The 19352-nt window shown below is 49.7% G+C and overlaps 1 protein-coding gene across 2 annotated transcripts in view; it reads right to left on the minus strand.

The window, feature by feature from the left end:
• JPH2 (junctophilin 2) overlaps nt 1–19352 on the minus strand; it is a 65062-nt gene that overhangs the window by 34358 nt on the left and 11352 nt on the right. For both annotated transcript variants that reach the window (XM_082744677.1, XM_082744676.1), the window contains exon 2: nt 7593–8388. In XM_082744677.1, the coding sequence (XP_082600803.1) occupies nt 7593–8388 (796 nt within the window). The remainder of the gene's footprint in view (nt 1–7592; nt 8389–19352) is intronic.

Below are 19352 nucleotides of genomic sequence, written 5' to 3' on the forward strand. Positions count from 1 at the left end.
ATAAATGGGCATAAGATAAAAAAAAAAAAAATCTCAAAACATATGACGTCGAAACAGTAAGCTAAGCACATTATGTAGGTAATCCTAGTGGCAAAAGCAAAGAAAAACAACACCGCAGAATGGATAAACGGAAGAGGGCTGTGAGTGACTCTTAACAGTGGTTACACCAGAGCGGTGGCTGAAAATGGAGTAGGAGAGGGGTTTGATTGCTTATCTCTTATTGTTCTGAATGTCATTGAATTTAACAAGTATGTTGCCCTGAACAATGGAAAAAGAGAAAAGGAAGAAAAGAGAAAAGAAATGAGAGAGAGGGGGGGGAGGGGAGGACAGAAGCTCAGAGTATGTGACGCGGCAGATGTAACGGCTAAGACCGCGGATCCTGGGGCCGGACTCTCAGCGCAGCATGGGCCAGCTGTGTGACGTGGAGCATGTAAAAGCAGTCTCTGTGCCACCAGGAGAACGAGCCGAGTGAACGCAGGCGGGCACCTAGAACAGTATCCGCACACAGTACAGCTGACGCTCTAGCTAGCGTTCTCATAGCCCACCCTACTCTGGCTCTCGGCGGCCTTCGCAGCCTTATCTCTAGCCTCCTCGACGCCCGCGCCAGCTCCCCATGACTCACGACTCCCAAAATACACCACACACGTTCCTACCGCCATGCCTCTACCTGGAACGACCTTTCTCTCCCTCTTGCCCATCTGGCAAACCCTCAACCAGCATCACCCACCACCGCAGGGAGCTCTCCCAGACCACCCGGGGGCAGTTCCTTGTTCTTTCCTGGGGCCTCCCTCCAACCCACCGTGCGCTGTGAAGAAGCCCTGTCCCTCTTGCCGCTAAGCTATGAGTCCCCGGAGGCTGCTGACCCCACACTGACCGATGCGCTGGTGCCCCGTGCCCCAGCCCGAGCCTGGCACAGAGCATGTGCTAATCAGTTTGTGACAGAAAACCTGCCAAAGGTCAGATAATGGTTAAGAGCATTTGAGAACCAGGTCTCCCAACGGTGCCGTTACTCAGCTGAATTATTTGAGATACTTAACCTTGGTTTCCTCATCTGTCAAGTGGTAATAATTGTACCTTCCTCATAGGGTCATTTTGAGGATGAACTAAGTTACTACATGTAAGGAACTTGGAATCCTGCCTGGTTCCCAGAAATAAGGCTGATTATGGATATCTGTCAAATGAGAATCAAATGAACAGGCTCAAACACAGGCAATTGCCAAGACCCCCACTGACACCTAGTCCAAGGCCAGGTCCACCCCCCTCTGGGGGGTCTGGATACACCGGTGGTGCTGGAAATGAGTGTTGTCAGTGCAAACCCCAGCCTCAAACAGCGCCAGACCCATCTTTCTTGTTGGCTGGGACAAACCTCGGCCAGGTGGATACGGGTCTTCCGAACCTGGCAATCTCTTGCCAATGTCTTTTTAACAAAAAGAGAGCAGACTCTGGGTTTAGCACCTTTGGAATTAACAGGGTGACTTCTGTTTCAGAACCTGATACTGGTTTCCCACTTTCAACAGAGATTAGAAAGTCTCCCTTTTCGATAAATGCTTAAAATGCTTTTAAGTAAGTTGATTTAAAGATAGAGATAAAGAAAGTCAGTAGAGGGAGTAGGGAATGCAGCAGGAAGTGGGAGGTGGCACACAGAAGAGGCGAGTCTGGGAAACACAGTTGGAAGGACTGTAGAGAAGACAGGTCTTCCCTCGGGGCAATTTCATTCTCAGGGCGGACTCTTCGATCTGTACAGATAAAGGATTCGGAGTAATAGCTTATCCTGCCTTGCATACCAGCAACACAGAGGCCCTTTATATGAGCTAGTGTTTTTTTTTTTTTTTTAACTCTCTTCAACACCATTTTGAAGAAGGAATTAATTTAATCCTCATTTGACTCAAGAGGCATGTGAGGCTCAGAGAGGTAAAGTAAGTTGCCTAGGGTCACACAGCTTACAGGAAGCTGAACCCAGATTCAAACCTGGCTGCTCCCAGCACCACAGCCCATGCTCTTAGCTAATGTACCACATGTTCCTGCTCTTCTGAGAAATCACCTCCCAGTGGTAACCTGCTTCGGATTGAACCCTTGTCATATCGTTATTTTCCTTTCAGAGATGAGAGAACTGAAGTCTGGAGATAAGGTAAGAACCGCAAGCAGAAGGCAAGGCCAAAGCAGTGCTCTTAACCACTCCCTGTGCTCCTTACGGAAGGGAGCCATTTATCATCAGTGTTGGCATGACATTCAGAAACATTCAGGCACTCCCCGAACACCCAGCTTTCCCTCCACCAGGATCCATGACCTTAAAAGGCATCACAAAAAGAGTTTTCAGCCACAAAATCGTAAGACCCGAGGCCAGCTCTCCATTGACCACGTAAGTGGCTATGGGTGTATCTTTGACTCTTTCTGTACTTCCATCTTCCCATCTGCTTGGGGAAGGAGTCAGATTATGTCCTAGAGCCCCGGGTGGGTCCAGAGCGACACAATGGGAGCCACATGTGTCATTTTTAAATTTTCTAATGGCCACATTCAGAAAAACAAAAAGGCACGGATGAATTTAATAATTATGTTATTGATATTATTAATTTAGCAATTATGTAATGATACATTTTATCCAGCTCAATACCCCTGAAACATAGTCATTTCAACATGTAATCAATATTTTAAAAGAATCATTGTAAAATTCGTGGGTTCCTTTACTCTTTTTTCTTGGTAAGTCTCCAAAATCCCATGTGTGTGTTTCCTACTTAACAGCACATCTCAGTTCAGATCAGCCCCATTTCCAGAGCTCGGCAGCCACTGAATGGCTGCCATATTGGACATTGCAGGTCTAGAATCTTTTCCGGTCCACAGTCCATTTTAGAGGGACATGACGCCTCAATTTTCTCTCTTATCCCTGGGAAAGCTCTCCTGATCCTAGACTCTGAGCCGACAAGTTCCATGGAAGCCCAGGACCAAGAGCTTGAGGCCACACCAAGAGGAACCCCAGGTCTGCCTGAGCCAGGGAGGCTGGTGGCTGCTAGAAGGCTCCCCGTTCCTCTGCAGCTCAATTACTCACCAAAACTTCTGCAGGAGAGACAATCCTGCTTTTCCTCCTAACCCAAAGATTCCCTTAATTGGAAATTCAGTCTGAGCGTTAAACCAAGCCAGGGAGCTGCCCCCCACATGGTAAGGGCCCTGTGGGCATACAGGACGTGTTCCCTAGACACACAAGGAATCCAAATCCCCCGTGTGCCCCCCTCCCGGCAGAGCTTGTGGGGGAGGCCAGACAATACCTTCTCACTCCAGAGATGCAGTTCCCAGCTATGGGCCTGGCAGCCTTCTCCAACTGAGCTTAACATCGTCATGTTCAAAGGCACAGGCCTTGGTGGCAAGGACGAAGAGGTCAGGGAAAGAAAAGGGTGGAGGGGGGCAAGATTTTGCCTCCAGCAGGTGAGAACTTGGGGAAGTCCCTCCTTCTTTCCAAGCCTCTACGTCCTCACCTTTGAAATCGAACAGGTTAGATGATGACAATGACTGCTTTTGCTGCTGGCTGCTCTGTGCCAGGCATTTTAGAGGCAACAGCTCACCTACACCTCAAAACAACCCTAGGAGGAAAGAAGATCCAGGGCTCAGAGTGGTGAAGCCCCTTAGTCACACAGCTTTTCAGGAGGGGAGCAAGAACTCGAACTCGCCATCTTCTGAATCAAGAGCCTAAGCTCTTACCTCTTGTAAGCTCTGCCCTGTCCCAGGTTGGCCCAAGGACAGTCCAGGCTTATGCCGGTCACAATGATAGGCACTTGGCCTAATAATGAAAAATGTTCCCTTTGGAAAAAGGGACAAATCTTCCTTCCAGAAGAATTCCAGCTAATGAATGTTGATACTCGCCCCTCTGGAGCTTAATTCCAGACCTTTCTCCCTCTCAAGTGTGGACTGAACTTTAGTGTCTGGATTCCAAAAAACAGAGTATGGAAAGGAGGAAATGGTAACTTTACAGCATAGAAACATGGCAGACACCAGGTGTTCAAGGTTAACGTCATCTGTGACGAGTCATGTTGAGGCCACGTGTCCCTGATACGATATGTTAAGAGCATCTGGCCTCCTGTGGTCTTCTTCCCCCAGGCCTATACCCTCAGTGTAACAATGAGACAAACATCAGATAAACTGAGGGATGTTCTACAAAAATGCCCAGCTAGTAATTATCAAAACTCAAGGTCACGAAAAACAAGGGAAGGCTGAAAAACTGACCCAGACCAGAGAAGACTAAAGAGACATGACCACCGCGTGCAATGTGGATACCAGAGGAATATGGAATGGGAAATGGGCAGTAGAAGGAAAACTAGTGCAACTCAGACGAAGTCTGGAGTGAAATTAACAGCAATGTACCAGTGTTGGCTGTGACCAATGTCTTATGGTAACAGAAGAACTTAACACTAGGGGAAACTAGGCTGAGAGTAGGGGTAATTTTCTTAAAAATTTAAAATACCTTCTTTCCATCTTAATGATACTATCTGTGCACATATTTACAGCAATTTAAAGTGTAGCAAGTTCAAAGATAGCAAGATGTGCTGGTTCAAGCTTCAGAATCAGAAATTTAGGACCTGGAGCGTTGGTTCTCCCACTGGCTTGCCAGGTGGTCTCAGGGCATATTACATTCCTTCTCCGGGCCTCAGTTTCCACATCTGTATAATGAATTCACTGAATGATGATGATGACTAGGTGATACTTACTGAGCCTTTGCTAGGTGTCCAGCACTGTGAATGGGTACCGTGATGTGCCCCCTGGTTTCCTCTTCAGGATGGGAGGACTTATTTCTCCTCTCCTCCTCCCCTACCTGCTCAGAGGGGCACCAGCTGTCAGCCCTGCCCAGGGGTGGGGCTTGGCTGAAGAGAACCCTCCAGCCCCAGGTCACGCCCCTTTCTGGAGGGTAGCTGCAGCCACCACAGAGGGTGTAAAGACCCAGCACCCTCTCCTCAACTAGGGACAACTCTGAAGGTCATTTCCATGGCGGCGCACCCCTTGCGGTTCACCGAGGCCTTTGTGGAGAACACACTGCAGCCCAGTGTCTCCCTCTGTCCAGCCCAGCTTCCTTCCCTTCCCCACAAATGTTGCCCCACGACAAACTCACCCCACGACAGGACTGTAAACCATGGGACCTGCGCTGCCTTTCTTAACCCTCAGACTAACCCTATTTTTATAGATGACATAATTGAGGTTGAAGACGAAAACTGATTTGGCCAAGAACGTGTAACTCAGAAACGGTGGCGCCACAGTTGGGCAAACTGAAGCTCGGACCCAAACTCATGCGCCCAGATCTCTGAGCTAACAACGACAGAACCAAGACTTGGTCCTATGTCTGTTTCCTCGGAAGACCACAGTGCCACAGCCTCCAGCCCAGGCCACTTAGAGCCCCCAGCAGGATTGCTATGGGCACCAGGACATACGAGTGCTGTTCACCACTGTCCCACCACACCTGCCACCCTCCCTGCAAGCTCACTCCACATCTGCAGGAGGGGAAGAGTAACAGTACCTACCTTTTTTGAGATGTTGTAAAGATTAAGTGAGTTCATTTATGTAAAGGCCTTAGGACAGTGGCACATAGAGAGCCCTTTATAAATGGCAGGTTAAAAACAAATCACATAAGGAACATAAAGTTGCAAATGTGAGACATTGTGAGAAAACATCCATGCAGTAGGTGCGCCTGGGTGGCTCAGTGGGTTAAAGCCTCTGCCTTCAGCTCAGGTCATGATCCCACGGTCCTGGGATCAAGACCCGCATCGGGCTCTCTGCTCAGCAGGGACCCTGCTCAGCTCTCTCTGCCTGCTTCTCTGCCTACCTGTGATCTCTCTCTCTGTGTCAAATAAATAAATAAGATACTTTTTAAAAAAGAAAAGAAAACGTCCATGCAGTTGAGTGAGGTCAGCCTCTAACAGGGGGCTGGGCTCCATCAACTCCCTGAGGAAGTCAGGCTGGACCTGAGCTCCGAGGGAGGAGTAGGAATTAAATGAGCAACAAGGGGGAGGAAGAGCAGTCCAGGCGGGGAACCAGCAGCAACAAAACTCTCAGGCAGAAGGAACTAAAGAGGGATGACGCAAGGCCGGCATGACTAGCTCAGAGACGAAAATTCAGGTCCAGGGCAAGAATGGTAGCGTCGCTGAATAGAAGTGTAGGAACCAGATTAGGAAGGGCCATTCATTACCTGGGTGATTTGGGACAAGTCACTGTATCTCTGTAAGCCTCACTTAACCCATGCGTAAAACGGAAATAAAACCAGAACTTATCTTATAAGGTACCATAAGGAGATTAAATGACTCCATATTTGTAAGTTACTCAAACAGTACCACATATACAGCAAGAACTATACATTTTGGAGGTAATATTAAGACTTTTTCTTTCTTTTTTTTAAAGATTTTATTTATTTACTTGAGAGAGAGAGAGAGAACATGAAAGGGGAGAGGGTCAGAGGGAGAAACAGACTCCCTGTTGAGCAGGGAGCCCGATGCGGGATTCGATCTCGGGACTCCAGGATCACGACCTGAGCTGAAGGCAATTGCTTAACCAACTGAGCCACCCAGGCGCCCAAGACTTTTTCTGAAGTACACTGAGAAGACATGGAGGGGTCTGAATATGGATGAAAGGGTGGGTGCTGCATGGTTAGGAAGGTAAGTGGACTCAGGGCTAGTAGGTAGTTGGGTGACTGTAGCTGAGTGAGTGGAAGAGAGATGGGTTGCGGAACAGAAGTTAGGGTTGGGCTCTAGAGGTGGCTGGCTGGATGGATGACAGATGGGTGCCTGCAGGAGAGGGTAGGTGGGTGGGAATGGATGTTGTTTCGGTTGAAGGAAGCACGGTTGGGTGATGGGAGTGACTGGGTAAATGGAGGAGACTGGGCGGATGGAGGTGGTTAAGCGAATGAATGCATGGATGGATGTTAAGATGGATGACGGGGTGGATGGAAGAAGTAGAACGAATGAATGTGGGTGGTCAGTGACCAAGGGGATGGGGAGGTGGCCGAATGGTTGTCTGGACCGGCGTCCAGGCGGTTGGGTGGATAGGTGGGTAACTGGAAGGTTGGGTGGGTGGAAGGGGGGAACGTTGGACGGGTGGATGGGGGTGGACGAGGATGTGGCTGGATGCATGGGTGGCTGTCCAGAGAGATGGCAGAGAGGCTGAGTGAGGGGTCGTTGTCCTTATGGAGGGGTTATTCAGGAGGTTAGTGCAGAAGTTAGGTGAAGGAGGGGCTGGGTGAGGGAACAGATGACTGGGTGCCTGGCGGCTGAATGGGTACACAGAAAGTGGAGTGGGTAGGTGGGGTGAAGAGATGGTTGTTCAGGGGCCTGTTAGCCTGGATGAATGGAAGGGGTAAGTGAGTGAGCAGTTGGGTGAATGGGAGGGAAGGAGTAGTTAAGTGGATGGATGGATGGACAGTTGGGTGAGTGGATGGATGGATCGACGGACAGACCCACAGATACGGGAATAGAAGCACCTCCAGTTGACTCTCTAAAAGTCACGGGGTACCCCTCATGGTGAAAGACGCAGAACAGGCTTGGAGCCTGGGACTCCCGGGTCACCCGGCCCGGAACCCCTTCCCCAGCAAGGCCCACTCCGCCTGCGCCCAGCCCGGGGCCTACCTGGAGGCGGCGATCTCGGCCTTCTGGCGCGCGATGGCGGCGGCGCGCTGGGCGCCCTCCACGCTGTGCTCCACCTTCTGGCGGACCTTGTTGCTCTTGAGCGGCAGCACGCGGCGCTTGGTGCCCTTGACCAGCACGTTGTGGCGGTACTTGCCTTCCTCGCGGTGGCCGTCGGGCAGCGTGGTGCAGCCGTAGCCGTGGCGCAGGTTGTCCAGCCACTCGCCCTCGTAGCGGAGGCCGCTGGAGCGCTCGCTCACGCCGAAGCCTGAGCGCTTGTCGTTCTTCCACTCGCCCATGTACGTCTCGGTGGTGGTGGCGTCGATGTCGGCCTCGAAGGGCGCAGCCTCGTCCGCGCCCTCTGCGCCTTCGGCGCCCTCGCCCAGGCTGGCGGTGGACGCGGCGTCGCTGGCGCCCGAGCTGAGGTCGCTCTTGAGGAAGCTGACGCGGCTGCGCTGGCTGCCCAGCGACGTGCGCGACTCGGCGCGCCTCAGGCGACCCAGCAGCGCGCCCCGCTGGAAGAGGCCGCCGCCCTTGGGCGCCCGCGCCGCGTCGGCGTTGGCCAGCAGGCTGAGCGCGAAGCCGCCGCGCGGGATGGCGGCCGGGGGCGGCGTGGGGCCGTCGGGGGCCGGCGAGGAGGGCGAGTCCGGGGCCACCGTGCCGTTGCTGTGCTCGCTGCGCAGGGATGAGAGCGACGTGCGCAGCGGCGAGCGCACCACCACGGCCATCCCGTAGGGCACGCTCTGGCGCACGCCGTAGCCGTGGCGCATGCCGTTGGTGAACTGGCCCTGGTAGGTCCCTGCGGGCGAGGAGAGGGCGCGTCAGTGGGCGGCTCGCGGGCCGGGAGCGGGCGCGGGGCGGCAGCGGGGCCGGAGCTAGGAGCTCGCAGTGGGGAGGGCGGGTGAGGCGCGGGTGGGGACGGCGGGGGCGTCGCGGAGCGTGCGAGGACGTAGGTGCGCAAGCCGGAAGGCGATCACGCGGGCCTGTGGATACCGCGGGTGGTGGCAACGCGCAGGGGGCACAGTGGTCGAGGCAGAGTGAGGCTGTGGGAGTCACGGCGGTGTGTGAAGCGGTGTGAGCGGGCCAGACCGTGGCGTGCATGCGGTTAAACGACTGTGCGAGGACACAAGTGGACGGCCAGGTGTTTGCGCCATGGTGTGACTATTTCCCGTGGTGGCCCAACGACAGGGTCATGCTGGGCGCGACAGAGTGAGGTCACATCAGTGTGTGAAGCTGTGTGAGCAGCTGAGATCCCACAGTGCATGCCGTTAAACAGGTGTTTGAGGACATGAGTGGGTGGCCAGAAGCAGTTTGCACAATAGAGGAGATATTTCTATTGGTAGAAACACAGCAAGGTCACAGGTGTGCAAAATAGGGTGAGTCAGTTTTATTATTTTTTTTATTAATGCATCATGTAATATTTGCTTCAGGGGTACAGGTCTGTGAATCATCAGTCAACACAATTCACAGCATGGGTGAGTCAGTTTTAAAGTGTGAAGTTGTCCAAGCGGCTGAGGTTCAGCGAGTGTGAATTAGAACGAGCGCACAGATTTTGAAACACACAAGAGAGACTGCACATGCAAAAGAGTGAGTGGGCAAGGCAGTTTGTGGGGTGATGGCAATATTTGCCTGTGGGGGAGTGTGCAAAGCGGTGGAACGTGCTGAATCATGGGTGTGCAAGGCTGTGTGTGCACAGAGGGTGACTGAGATCACGTAAGTGTGACATAATGGGATGCAACAAGGTCATAAGAGTATTTGAGGTCTTGAGTATATAAGGAAAGGCAAAGTTGGGTGAGGGTGCAAAACCATTAGAAATTCAAAGAGGATGGAGTTGTGTGAGCAGACACATCTGTTGGTATGTGAGGTTAAATGCATGTGCATAGTCATCCTATTGTGCAAGGTGATGTGCATGTTCAAGCTCATGAAAGTATTCATGAAAGTATTAATTCACTGACTAGTGAATTCCCAGAGTAGTGTGAATGCTGGAGAGCATGGGACTCCGTTGGAAAGCATGCAAAAGTGTGTATCTGTGCAAGGCCATATGTATAGAAGACTTTAAGGACATGCATGTCAGTATCTTTCGACAATATGAGATCAGAGTGTGCAATGCAGTGTGTACACAGTGGGGTAAGTGCCCAGGTTCCTAGAGGCAACATTGTGGGTGTGTGGAAGGTTCTGGGTGTGCAAGGCTGTCTCAGTTTTAAGGCACAGAGTAATATGTAGCACTTGGGGCTGAGTGTATGAGGTTGTGGGCATTAGGGAAGCTAAGACTGTGTGAGACCATGGGTGTGTGTAAGATAGTAGTGTGTACAAGGAGATATCGCAGTGGAGGCCCTGTGTGTCCATTAGTGTAAGCACATGAGCTCCTGGGAAAGAGTCTACGTAAGTAGTCCGCTGAAAGCCAGTCCCTGCCTTCGTCTTCATACCTTCAGCATGTAGAACAGTGCCTGCCATAATGTTCACTGAGTTAAGGGAGGAAATTCAGAGCCTTTGTTTTAAACACAATCTCCTACTTTACCCTGGTTAACTAAAAAAAAAAAAAAAACCAAGTGGCTTTCTTCCCAGCAAATGCCCAGGGTGGGTAGGATATTGAAACGATGAGCCAGGAATGGGATTCCTAAGCTCAGCCCAACAGGAGTGCTTTCTGGCCTTTGCACTGGCTGTTCCCCCTGCTTGGAGCTCTTTTCCTCCAGATCTGCTTGCACTTCCAAAAGCACCCAGGTATCCCCAATCTACTTCTGTTTTCTATAGTATGTATCCTTTTCTAATATATCCTATGACTTAATTATTATATTTATTGCTTTTCTCTACCCACTAGAATAGAAGTTCCCTGAGGGCAGGGATCTTTCCTGTTTTGGTCTCTCATGCAGCCCCAATAGTTTGAATAGGGCCTGGCACATAGAGGTGCTCCATAAATATTTGCTGATTGATTGGCTGAACTTGTCTGGAAACTGCATCTCAGTGTGTGACCTTGGGCAACTCTCTTTCCTTCTTAAGGCCTTAATTGCCCTGTCTGTCAATGACTGTATTGGATATGAAGCTCTCTAAAGTTTGACCTAACTTTGAGATGCTGGCCTTCTAGAAATTGGGCACCGTGACTTTGCAGGTGGAGGACAGTGTGTCCACGTGAATCAACTCTGCCTGGTCCCCCCCAGCACAAGCTGTTCCAGCTCAGGCCTCCAGTCCTGTCCCTCCCCCAGACCCTTCTGCATGAAGAGATCCCATTAAGAGTCACGTATAGTGCCCAGGGCTCATTGAAAGGTGGGTTCCGTGATGATGCTTATTTACAGAAGAGGAAGATGGTGATCTGAAAGGTTAAGTGACTTGACCAAGGAAGCAGAATCCAAACCCAAGTCTGTCTGACGCCCAAAGCTCACGCTCTGAGTCCACAGTTCTCTATCCTGGCTCTTCAGAAGCTCTTTAAAAAAAAATCAATTTCTGGGGCACCTGGGTGGCTCAGTGGGTTAAAGCCTCTGCCTTCAGCTCAGGTCATGATCCCAGGTCCCTGGGATTGAGCCCCACGTCAGGCTCTCTGCTCAGCGGGGAGCCTGCTTCCCCCTCTCTATCTGCCTACCTCTCTGCCTACTTGTGATCTCTGTCTGTCAAATAAATAAAATCCTAAAAAAAAAAAAAAAAAAGACCACATAGTATTAAAACATTAAAAAAAAAATCAATTTTCAGGGGCGCCTGGATGGTTCAGTGGGTTAAAGCCTCTGCCTTCAGCTCAGGTCATGATCTCAGGGTCCTGGGATCGAGCCCCACATCGGGCTCTCCACTCAGCAGGGAGCCTGCTTCCCCCTCTCTCTCTGCCTGCTTCTCTGTCTACTGTGATCTCTCTCTCTCTCTCTATCAAATAAATAAAATCTTTAAAAAAATCAATTTCCAGGCCTCACCACCAGAAAATCTAGTTTAATCTGTTGGGGAAGGTCCCCAGGTCTTGCAGCCTCTCTATACAGCAGGCAGGAGCAGCCATCAGTGAGAGGGATGGCAGAATTCCCTTCAATGACTGCCGTGAGAAACCAAGAGCATAGAATGCGAACCGTAAAAGGGCCAAAGAGAAGTGGAGAGAGACAGAGAAAGGAGCTATCACTGGGCATGATCTCAGAGGCAGATATAAATATGATCTCCATCACAGGTGGAGTGGTTCAGAGAGGTTATGTGACTTGCCCAAAGTCACCCAGTAAGGAAGGTGCAGAACTGGGTTTGAAACCAATTCAAATGGGTGTGTGGGGCAGGTGCCGAGAACAGAGAAATGAGAGCGTGGTGTAGGGCATGATCCAGTTGGGAGATGGATCGATGGAAGACTACTGTGTTCCCATTTCCAAGCTCATTCCCGTGTGGTCACGTTGTATGAGAGGCAGAAGGACAGATAGATAAACTGATCTCACACATCATCTCATCTGGAGAACCTCGTTACTTCTCCTGATTCTCAATTTGCTTATCTCAAAAATGGAAAAATAATACCCACTTTTTAGGGTTCAGGGAGAAGATTAAAAAGGAGACGACAACAACAACAAGTGAAAACGACCCAAGTGTCCATCAGCTGGCAAATTGCTAAATGGATGGACAGGTTGTCGGGCTCACAGTAGAGTACCGGTCAGCAGTAAAAAGGAACAGACTACTGATTATAGGGCGTAGTTCTCGAAAACACGCTAAGTGAATAAACCAGAGACGAAAGAATACAGGCTGCGTGATTCCGATTACATCGAAGCCTGGAAAAAAGCTGATGATGCTGAATGACAGAAAGCAGATCTGTGGTTACCGACCGGGGCTGCGGGCAAGAGGGATCCACTTGCAAAGGGACTTACGGGAACTTTCTGAATTGGTAGAAATGTTGTCTACCTTGATGGTGCTGGTGGTTACACAGGTAAATACATTTGTCAAGACTGTACACTTGACATGCATTTTGTTGCGTGGAAACTATACCTTGATGAAATGATTCATTAATTAGTTAATTAACTTTTAAGGAGAAAAAAAAATATCACCAACACCCCAGCACAGTATTCTGCAAATACCTGTCAGAAAATCCTGTCAACTCTCCTTTCCCAGTGCGTTTGAAATCCAGCCAGTTCTCACTCCCCCAGATGGTAGCCCAAGCCACCCCTGTCTCTGTAAGGACCTATTTAGAAACTGTCCCTGCTCCCCTTCCCCCAGGGGATTTACAGGTAACAAAGCCCAGATACAAAGGTGGGTCAGGCCAGGTGGAGACATCCAATCAGTTGGGGGGGGTGCATACTGTCTCCCTGGTTACCAAGGAGTATGGGCCCCGCCCTTTAGGAGCCTTTTGGGCACCAATCCCAATCAAGGTGTAATAGGCTGGTTCAAATGTCTACTAGGGTAAATTGTAACTCAGTTGGTCACCTAGCATCACTGTGGAGTTTCCTGTGTGTGTTACAAACCCATTGGCCACCTGTGCGTGGCCTTTGCCCTTAAAAGCTAGTCTGTGAAACAGAAGGGTTGCCCTCTCTTGTAAGAGGTGCGGCCCCGAATGTTCGGTTAGATTCTTGATGCTTGATGCGAAATAAAGCTTTGCTTGACCTTCGCTTTGTATCAGTCTCGCTCCTTTAATCACGGACCCATTATTGGGGCATAACAGCCTCTCACTGGGATTTTCATGATGGTGGCCACGCTGGTCTGTTTCCACCCTGTGCTTCTCTATCCATTCCTGACACGCCTATCATGGGGATTCTGTTCAAATGTAATAAAGTCACCATCGTGACACCGCTCTGCCTCTTCCCATTCAGAGGAAAAGCTGAAGTCCTTAGTGACCCACAGACCCTACTGATCTCATCCCCCATCCCTTTCCCTTACTCCACCGTAGCCACAAAGGCCTCCTTGCTGTTGCCCCCACACACTAGCCATGGTCTCTTTTCTGCACCCTCCGCCTGGAATATTCTTCCTCCAGAAATCTGCATGGCTCGCTCCTAGAGCGGTATTTAGTGGTTCCTCTAAGACTCACCCAAGGCAGCACAGCTAGTAAATATACCAAAACTCACATCCGTGTTTAGCTGGGCTCCTTCCACTGTGCTCAGAAGAAAGAAGGAAAAAAAGATCTATGAAAGGGAAAAGTGAACAAGAATAGAGCAGAGAAGATGGTAAAACATCTAATCTCTGGGCTGGACAAGTTTGTGAAATTAAATCAGCCAATCTACCTTTAGCTTAAAGTTGGCATGAGATGGGCTGACATGGTCCCTTTAAGCCCAAGAAAAATTGAGATTGCAACAGGAGAGCGGCTCTTGGCTACCAGTTGGGGAGGAAACAGCCAGGCTATATTAGGAAACTTACAAGCAAGTGGCAAGAGGCACAGACACCCAGGGGAGGCTGGGAGTGATGGGGCCCTGGGAAGGGGGAAAAGCCAAGTGCTGGGGCCATCCCCAGCCTGACTCTCTCTAAGACAGGGCAGCTCTCCCTGGGGACAGGAAGAATGCATCCACATCCGAAGAGCGGGAGCAGGAGGACCTCGCCCACAGCCATCTGGCTGAGAGGAGCTTTGTGTGGAGGGAAGTGCCTCCTGATAACCTCTGGGCTGGCCCCCTCACTTCGCCTTATAGGCACAGTGGGACTTCCCACTACCTTTTGGTGAGAGCCAAGATTCTCAGCAGGCCACAAGGCCTGGTGTGGCTGCTCCTGACCACCTCTCCTGACTCGTTTTGAACAGCTCTCCAGTTACACTTGCCTTTCTACCTCAGGACTTTTGCACATACTCCCCCACCCCTTCTCAGAATCTTCTCCTCTCTTCCCTTAGCCAACTTCTTCTTCTTCTTCTTTTTTAATATTTTATTTATTGATTTGACAGACAGAGATCACAAGTAGGGAGGCAGAGAGAGGAGGAAGCAGGCTCCCTGCTGAGCAGAGAGCCCGATGCAGCACTTGATCCCAGGACTCTGGGATCATGACCTGAGCCAAAGGCAGAGGCTTTAACCAACTGGGCCACCCAAGCGCCCATCTTAGCCAACTTTTATTGGTATTTCAAGTTTCAGCTTCAATGTGACTTCATCTGGGAGGATTTCTTGAGCCCTACCCCCTGAGTACTGCTACCTGATGTCATGTCCCCCTACACCACTTCTTCTCACTTCTCCCAATTGCAGTTAAATAATTACTAAGATCATCTCTTCACCACAAGCCTTTCCCACCGGACTTTGACTTCCAAGAGGGAGAGAGCCATGTCCAGCTTACTCCTGCTATGATTCCAGCATCTAGCCCAGATCCCAGGCTCAAAGAATCCCACAGCAAACATCTGATGAATCTGTATCTTCTTCTCAGTGACACCCTCCTGTTCTTCCAGGGGCAGGAACCACACTTTCTTCTTTCCCTCATGACTCGGCATGTGGTACATTGCTCAGTAGTGACTGACAGCAACTGCCAATGTTTTCAGGTCTAGTATTAGCAGCCCAAACCCCGGGAATTATTGGGGTGCATGCAAAATTCGGGAGAAGGCCATGACCTTGGTAAATATAGTTCTGTCCTTCATACCAGGCCCCTAAAGTTAATAAAACCTGAATATCACCTTCTCCCTGCAGTTTAGTATAGAATAACCTGGGTTTTAACCTTCACTCTGACACCAAATAGTTCTGGAACATGCCTGAACCATTTAAGCCTACTGAGCCTCCATTGGTCCTTCTTAAAATGGAGGTAATGATACCTACTTCCAAATATTGTTCATTCATTTATTTGAATTCAGTATTTGCTGTGGATCCTGCATTCTTGATGTTAGAAGCTGGGGACACGGTGGTAAAAATATAGTCATGACCTGTGCCCTCAGGGGAGTCAAGTGCTGGAGGGACAAGATTTAATCACCAGAAATAAATGTGAGGCAGCCGCAGCAGTGGCACAGAGTGCCTTGGCCGGTGGGGGAGTTCTGGTCGACCACGGACTAAGTGAACCATATGTGAGGACACTGCACATAGTAAGCATTCAATAAAGGGTAGCTTTTTGCCAGGCCAGAATCTTTGCTCAGAAAAGCTGGGCCAGAAAGGATTAACTGGAGAGATGAAAAGGAGCCAGGGAAGACAGAAGAGCTCAGAGGGAGAGAAGGAGACAAGCTTTGATTTTCCGCCTCGGTCTGCTTGTTTGTCGGAGAGCAGGTCTCTGCCCTGGGATGCCCAGGCTCGGCTGACTTGGCCCCTTCTCTGACTCAGGAGCCTTACAGCATCTGTCCTTGGGAGGAAGAAAATTTGGGAAGTCTGTTCATCACTGAGATCCGCCTTCACACCCTCTAAACCACATGCCAGAGTAGCTTCTGGAAGCCACATCTACAGCACAAGATCCACCTTCCTGGCCAGAGAGTATGACTTAATTGATGTGAACACGAGTTTTTATAAAGCGTTTCTGATGGTTCTGATATGCAGCTTGGGTAGGAGCTGTAAAACCTCTCCACTGACTTCCAGTTAACCAGTGGGCTCCGTTCCTTTGGTCAAACCCACAACCTGCTATGCCTGGCAGGTGTTGTACAGATCCTGGTGGTTTCCCCAACTGGAGACCATTCCTTTGCTGATGGAACCTCATTCTGTCCTGGGGCCCAGCTCTCCTCCCTGGGCCTCAGAGAAAGATTCCCTATGCAGGGGTAGATCCCGACTGCTCTCAGCCAGACTTCCTGTCTACCCATATCGCCAGTGATTGCATTCAACGTGAGCATTTGATGGAATCCAGCATTGAGAGCAGAGGGGAAGCAGAAAAGAGCTCCTAGTTCTTATAGAGAGAAACATGCAGAAACATAGTTTTCTGCTGCTGGGCATTGCCACCTGGAGGTGACCCCTGGGGCTGTGGTAGCCGGCTCAGTACCATGAGGGGAGCTACTGAGAACAGAGCTGACACTGTGGATTGCAGAGCAAAATGTAGCAGGAACCTGGGCCCTTGACATTGTTGAGCCTCCAAGTCAACCAGTCCTGAGACTGCCCTGCCTCTGGATTCTTCTTTATATGAGATCATAAATATCCTTATTGCTTTAGTCTGTGCTGTCCAATATGGTAGCCACTAGACAAATGTGGTTGTTGAGCACCAGACTGTGAAGAATTAGTACCCGAAAAAAAAAAATGTAAAATATCTCACTAATAACTATATATTAATTACACATAGAGATGACAATATTTTGGGTAATGGGTTAAATAAAATATATTATTAAAACTAATTTCACTAGCAAAGTTTAAATTGCCTATGTAGCCCACATTATATTTCTATAGAAAGTGTTTGTTTAGTTCACTTGGGGTTTTCTATTACTTGCAGAAAAAAACAAATCGTAACAAGTATAGATATCATCATCCTGATTCATAGTTGGAACACTTGAAACCAAGAATTTAAATGACTTGGTTTGAAAGGTTCGAAAGTTCTCACTCAAATCTTCTAAGGAAGCCAACCATTTCCGAAACCCAAGGGAAGTCTAGGAGATCTAGAGTCCAGTTTGAAACAGAGAAGAGACAAGCGGACCAGATCAGGGATTCTGCCTCTGAATACAGAATGGACACTAAGAACACCACCCTCTCTGGCCAGGGATGTCTACCTGTTTCTAGAAGATTGTCTGAAGACTTAGCATCAGTGTCACTGGAGGACTGGACAGAGATGGAGAGAGCAGAATCATGACTAGCTCCTCTCCAGGAGGTCCCTGCTGCATATGGACGTCCTGACCTGACAGCCCAGTGTCTCCATGACCTAGTCCCAATTCACCCTCCCAGTTTTATCTTCCCAAATCCACCAAAGCGCAGCTTCAAAGCCACCTCCTTTAGGAAACCCTCCTGGGCTATCTTCCTTCCTCCATACTCTCATTGCTTGAGACATTTGTCACTTCTTACCTCCTATGATAGCTATCTTATCTCTATCTCATCTATTCTTGCTAGTAGTCATATCCAGCCCTTTTCTAAGTTCTCTCACGCAGGGTCAGATGTTAGGACAAGATCTTGGGACAGGACCATGGAAGTGTCATCAGCAGATTTCAGACGGGGTTTGATGGAGAATGGCAGGTAGGGGATTGAGCACCAGAGAGTCCAGGGGTCAGTGGCTCTTGTCCGGGCTCACCAGAATTGGACCAGGTAAACCAATGTACATGGTGGTGACCTCCAGGCCCATATATCACAGATAACTATGGAAATGCTCCTGAGAATAGGGAACCCCCCCGCCCCAGCTTGGCTCTACCCCACCTTGATAAAGACCATAGACCCAGGGTCGCTGAGAAAGCAAGCCAGGCCTGACATGTCTTTGTGGGCAACAGAATAATGGAAATGGTTTGGGCTTTGGAAACACACGGGCCCAACTCTGAATTTTGCTTTCATTTCCCCTGCTTCTCTTTATCTCCTCCTCATCCGTCTGGTCCAGGCTGCGTCAGTTCTCCCTGATTTACCACAGCTGCATCTTCCCTGGTCTCTCACCTCCCCTGATGCTTCAGTCTACCCTTTGCCGCTGGCAGAGTCATCTCCTTAATAAGATGTAGATCTGACCAGGTGACACCATCTAAAACCCTGCAGTGGCTTCTGAGTGCCTCGAGGATTGTCGTGGGTCCTCAAGTGAAGACTGTATGTGAATGATTTGGGGGCAATGCTCTTGGAATGAACTATCGGGAAGCAGGATTCCAGAGCAGAAGTTGAACTATTGGAACCAAGGCTTCTGCTGATCCCATTGGGGAGCTCTGGAGCTGCTATGGTCCTTCAGGGTTGTGCAAGGAGGCTGGGTCTTTGAACTCCTGTATGAAGCACTCATTAGCTATGCATTGCCGACTGAGGTGGGCAACTCTTTGACAGATGACAGTGCCCCCACTACAAGCCATCAGCAACCAGCACTCCTGGCAGCAGGTGGGGAGAAGGAGGACACTGCTCTGGAGTGGTATCTGAGGTATCCAGCAGTACATACCATAAGGATGAAGTCAAACTCTACACCATGAACCACAAAGCCCTCAAGATCCGGGCCCTGCCAACCTTCCAGCCTCACTGACTCCACTCTTTCTCAGTCTCTGTGCTCCTGCCTTTTCTTGAACCCAACAGCCTTTTGTTGTGCCCACCTCTGAGCCTTTGTACTAGTTCCTTCTGCCAGGCACCGTGTGGTTCCTGTTACCTAGCTATGCTCTGTCCATCCTTCAGTTCTTAGCCTCAACACCACTTCCTCAAGGAAGCCTTCTGTGATTACTAGACCAGATCAAGTTCCTGTTACCCCCATACACGCTTCTACTTTCCCTTCAAATTGCTTATCCCACTTGTAATTAACTAGCTGTCCAATGCTGGTTTCTGTTGTTAGAGCACAAGCTTCTAAGGGCAGGGACCAAGGCTGCCATACTCACCATAGCATTGCCAGCACTCGATGCAATGACTGACACATAGAAGGCATTCAGCAGAGACTGTCAGCTGAGTGTACAAGTTCATGGCCTTGGGCACATTCTCTTTGAGTCTATCTCTAGTCAGTAAAGTAAACATAGAAAGTTTACCTCGCAGGGTTGCTAGAGGGTTTACATGGGTTCTCTAGCAGAGATCTCAGATTCTCAACAAATGCTGGCTCCCTTCACTTCATGGGAAAGAACTGCAAGGTGACCTGTCATCCCAGTTTGCCTTAAACCGAAAGGTTTCTCAAGACATAGGACTTTCAGTACTAAAGCCAGGACAGTTCCCAGGCAAAGCAGGATGGTTGGTTACCCTCAATCTGGACAAGGAAAAAATGGGATTTCATATTAGCACAATGTTCAGTGTTATGCTAGTAGAAAAGCCCTTTGGAAAAATAAACAAACAACCCTAATTTGTAGTGCTAGCCAAGTTCCATCATGTAAATATACCCACAGTGGCTAGTCAG

Source organism: Mustela nivalis (genome assembly GCF_964662115.1).
Source record: "Mustela nivalis genome assembly, chromosome: 8".
NCBI classification, from domain to species: domain Eukaryota; kingdom Metazoa; phylum Chordata; class Mammalia; order Carnivora; family Mustelidae; genus Mustela; species Mustela nivalis.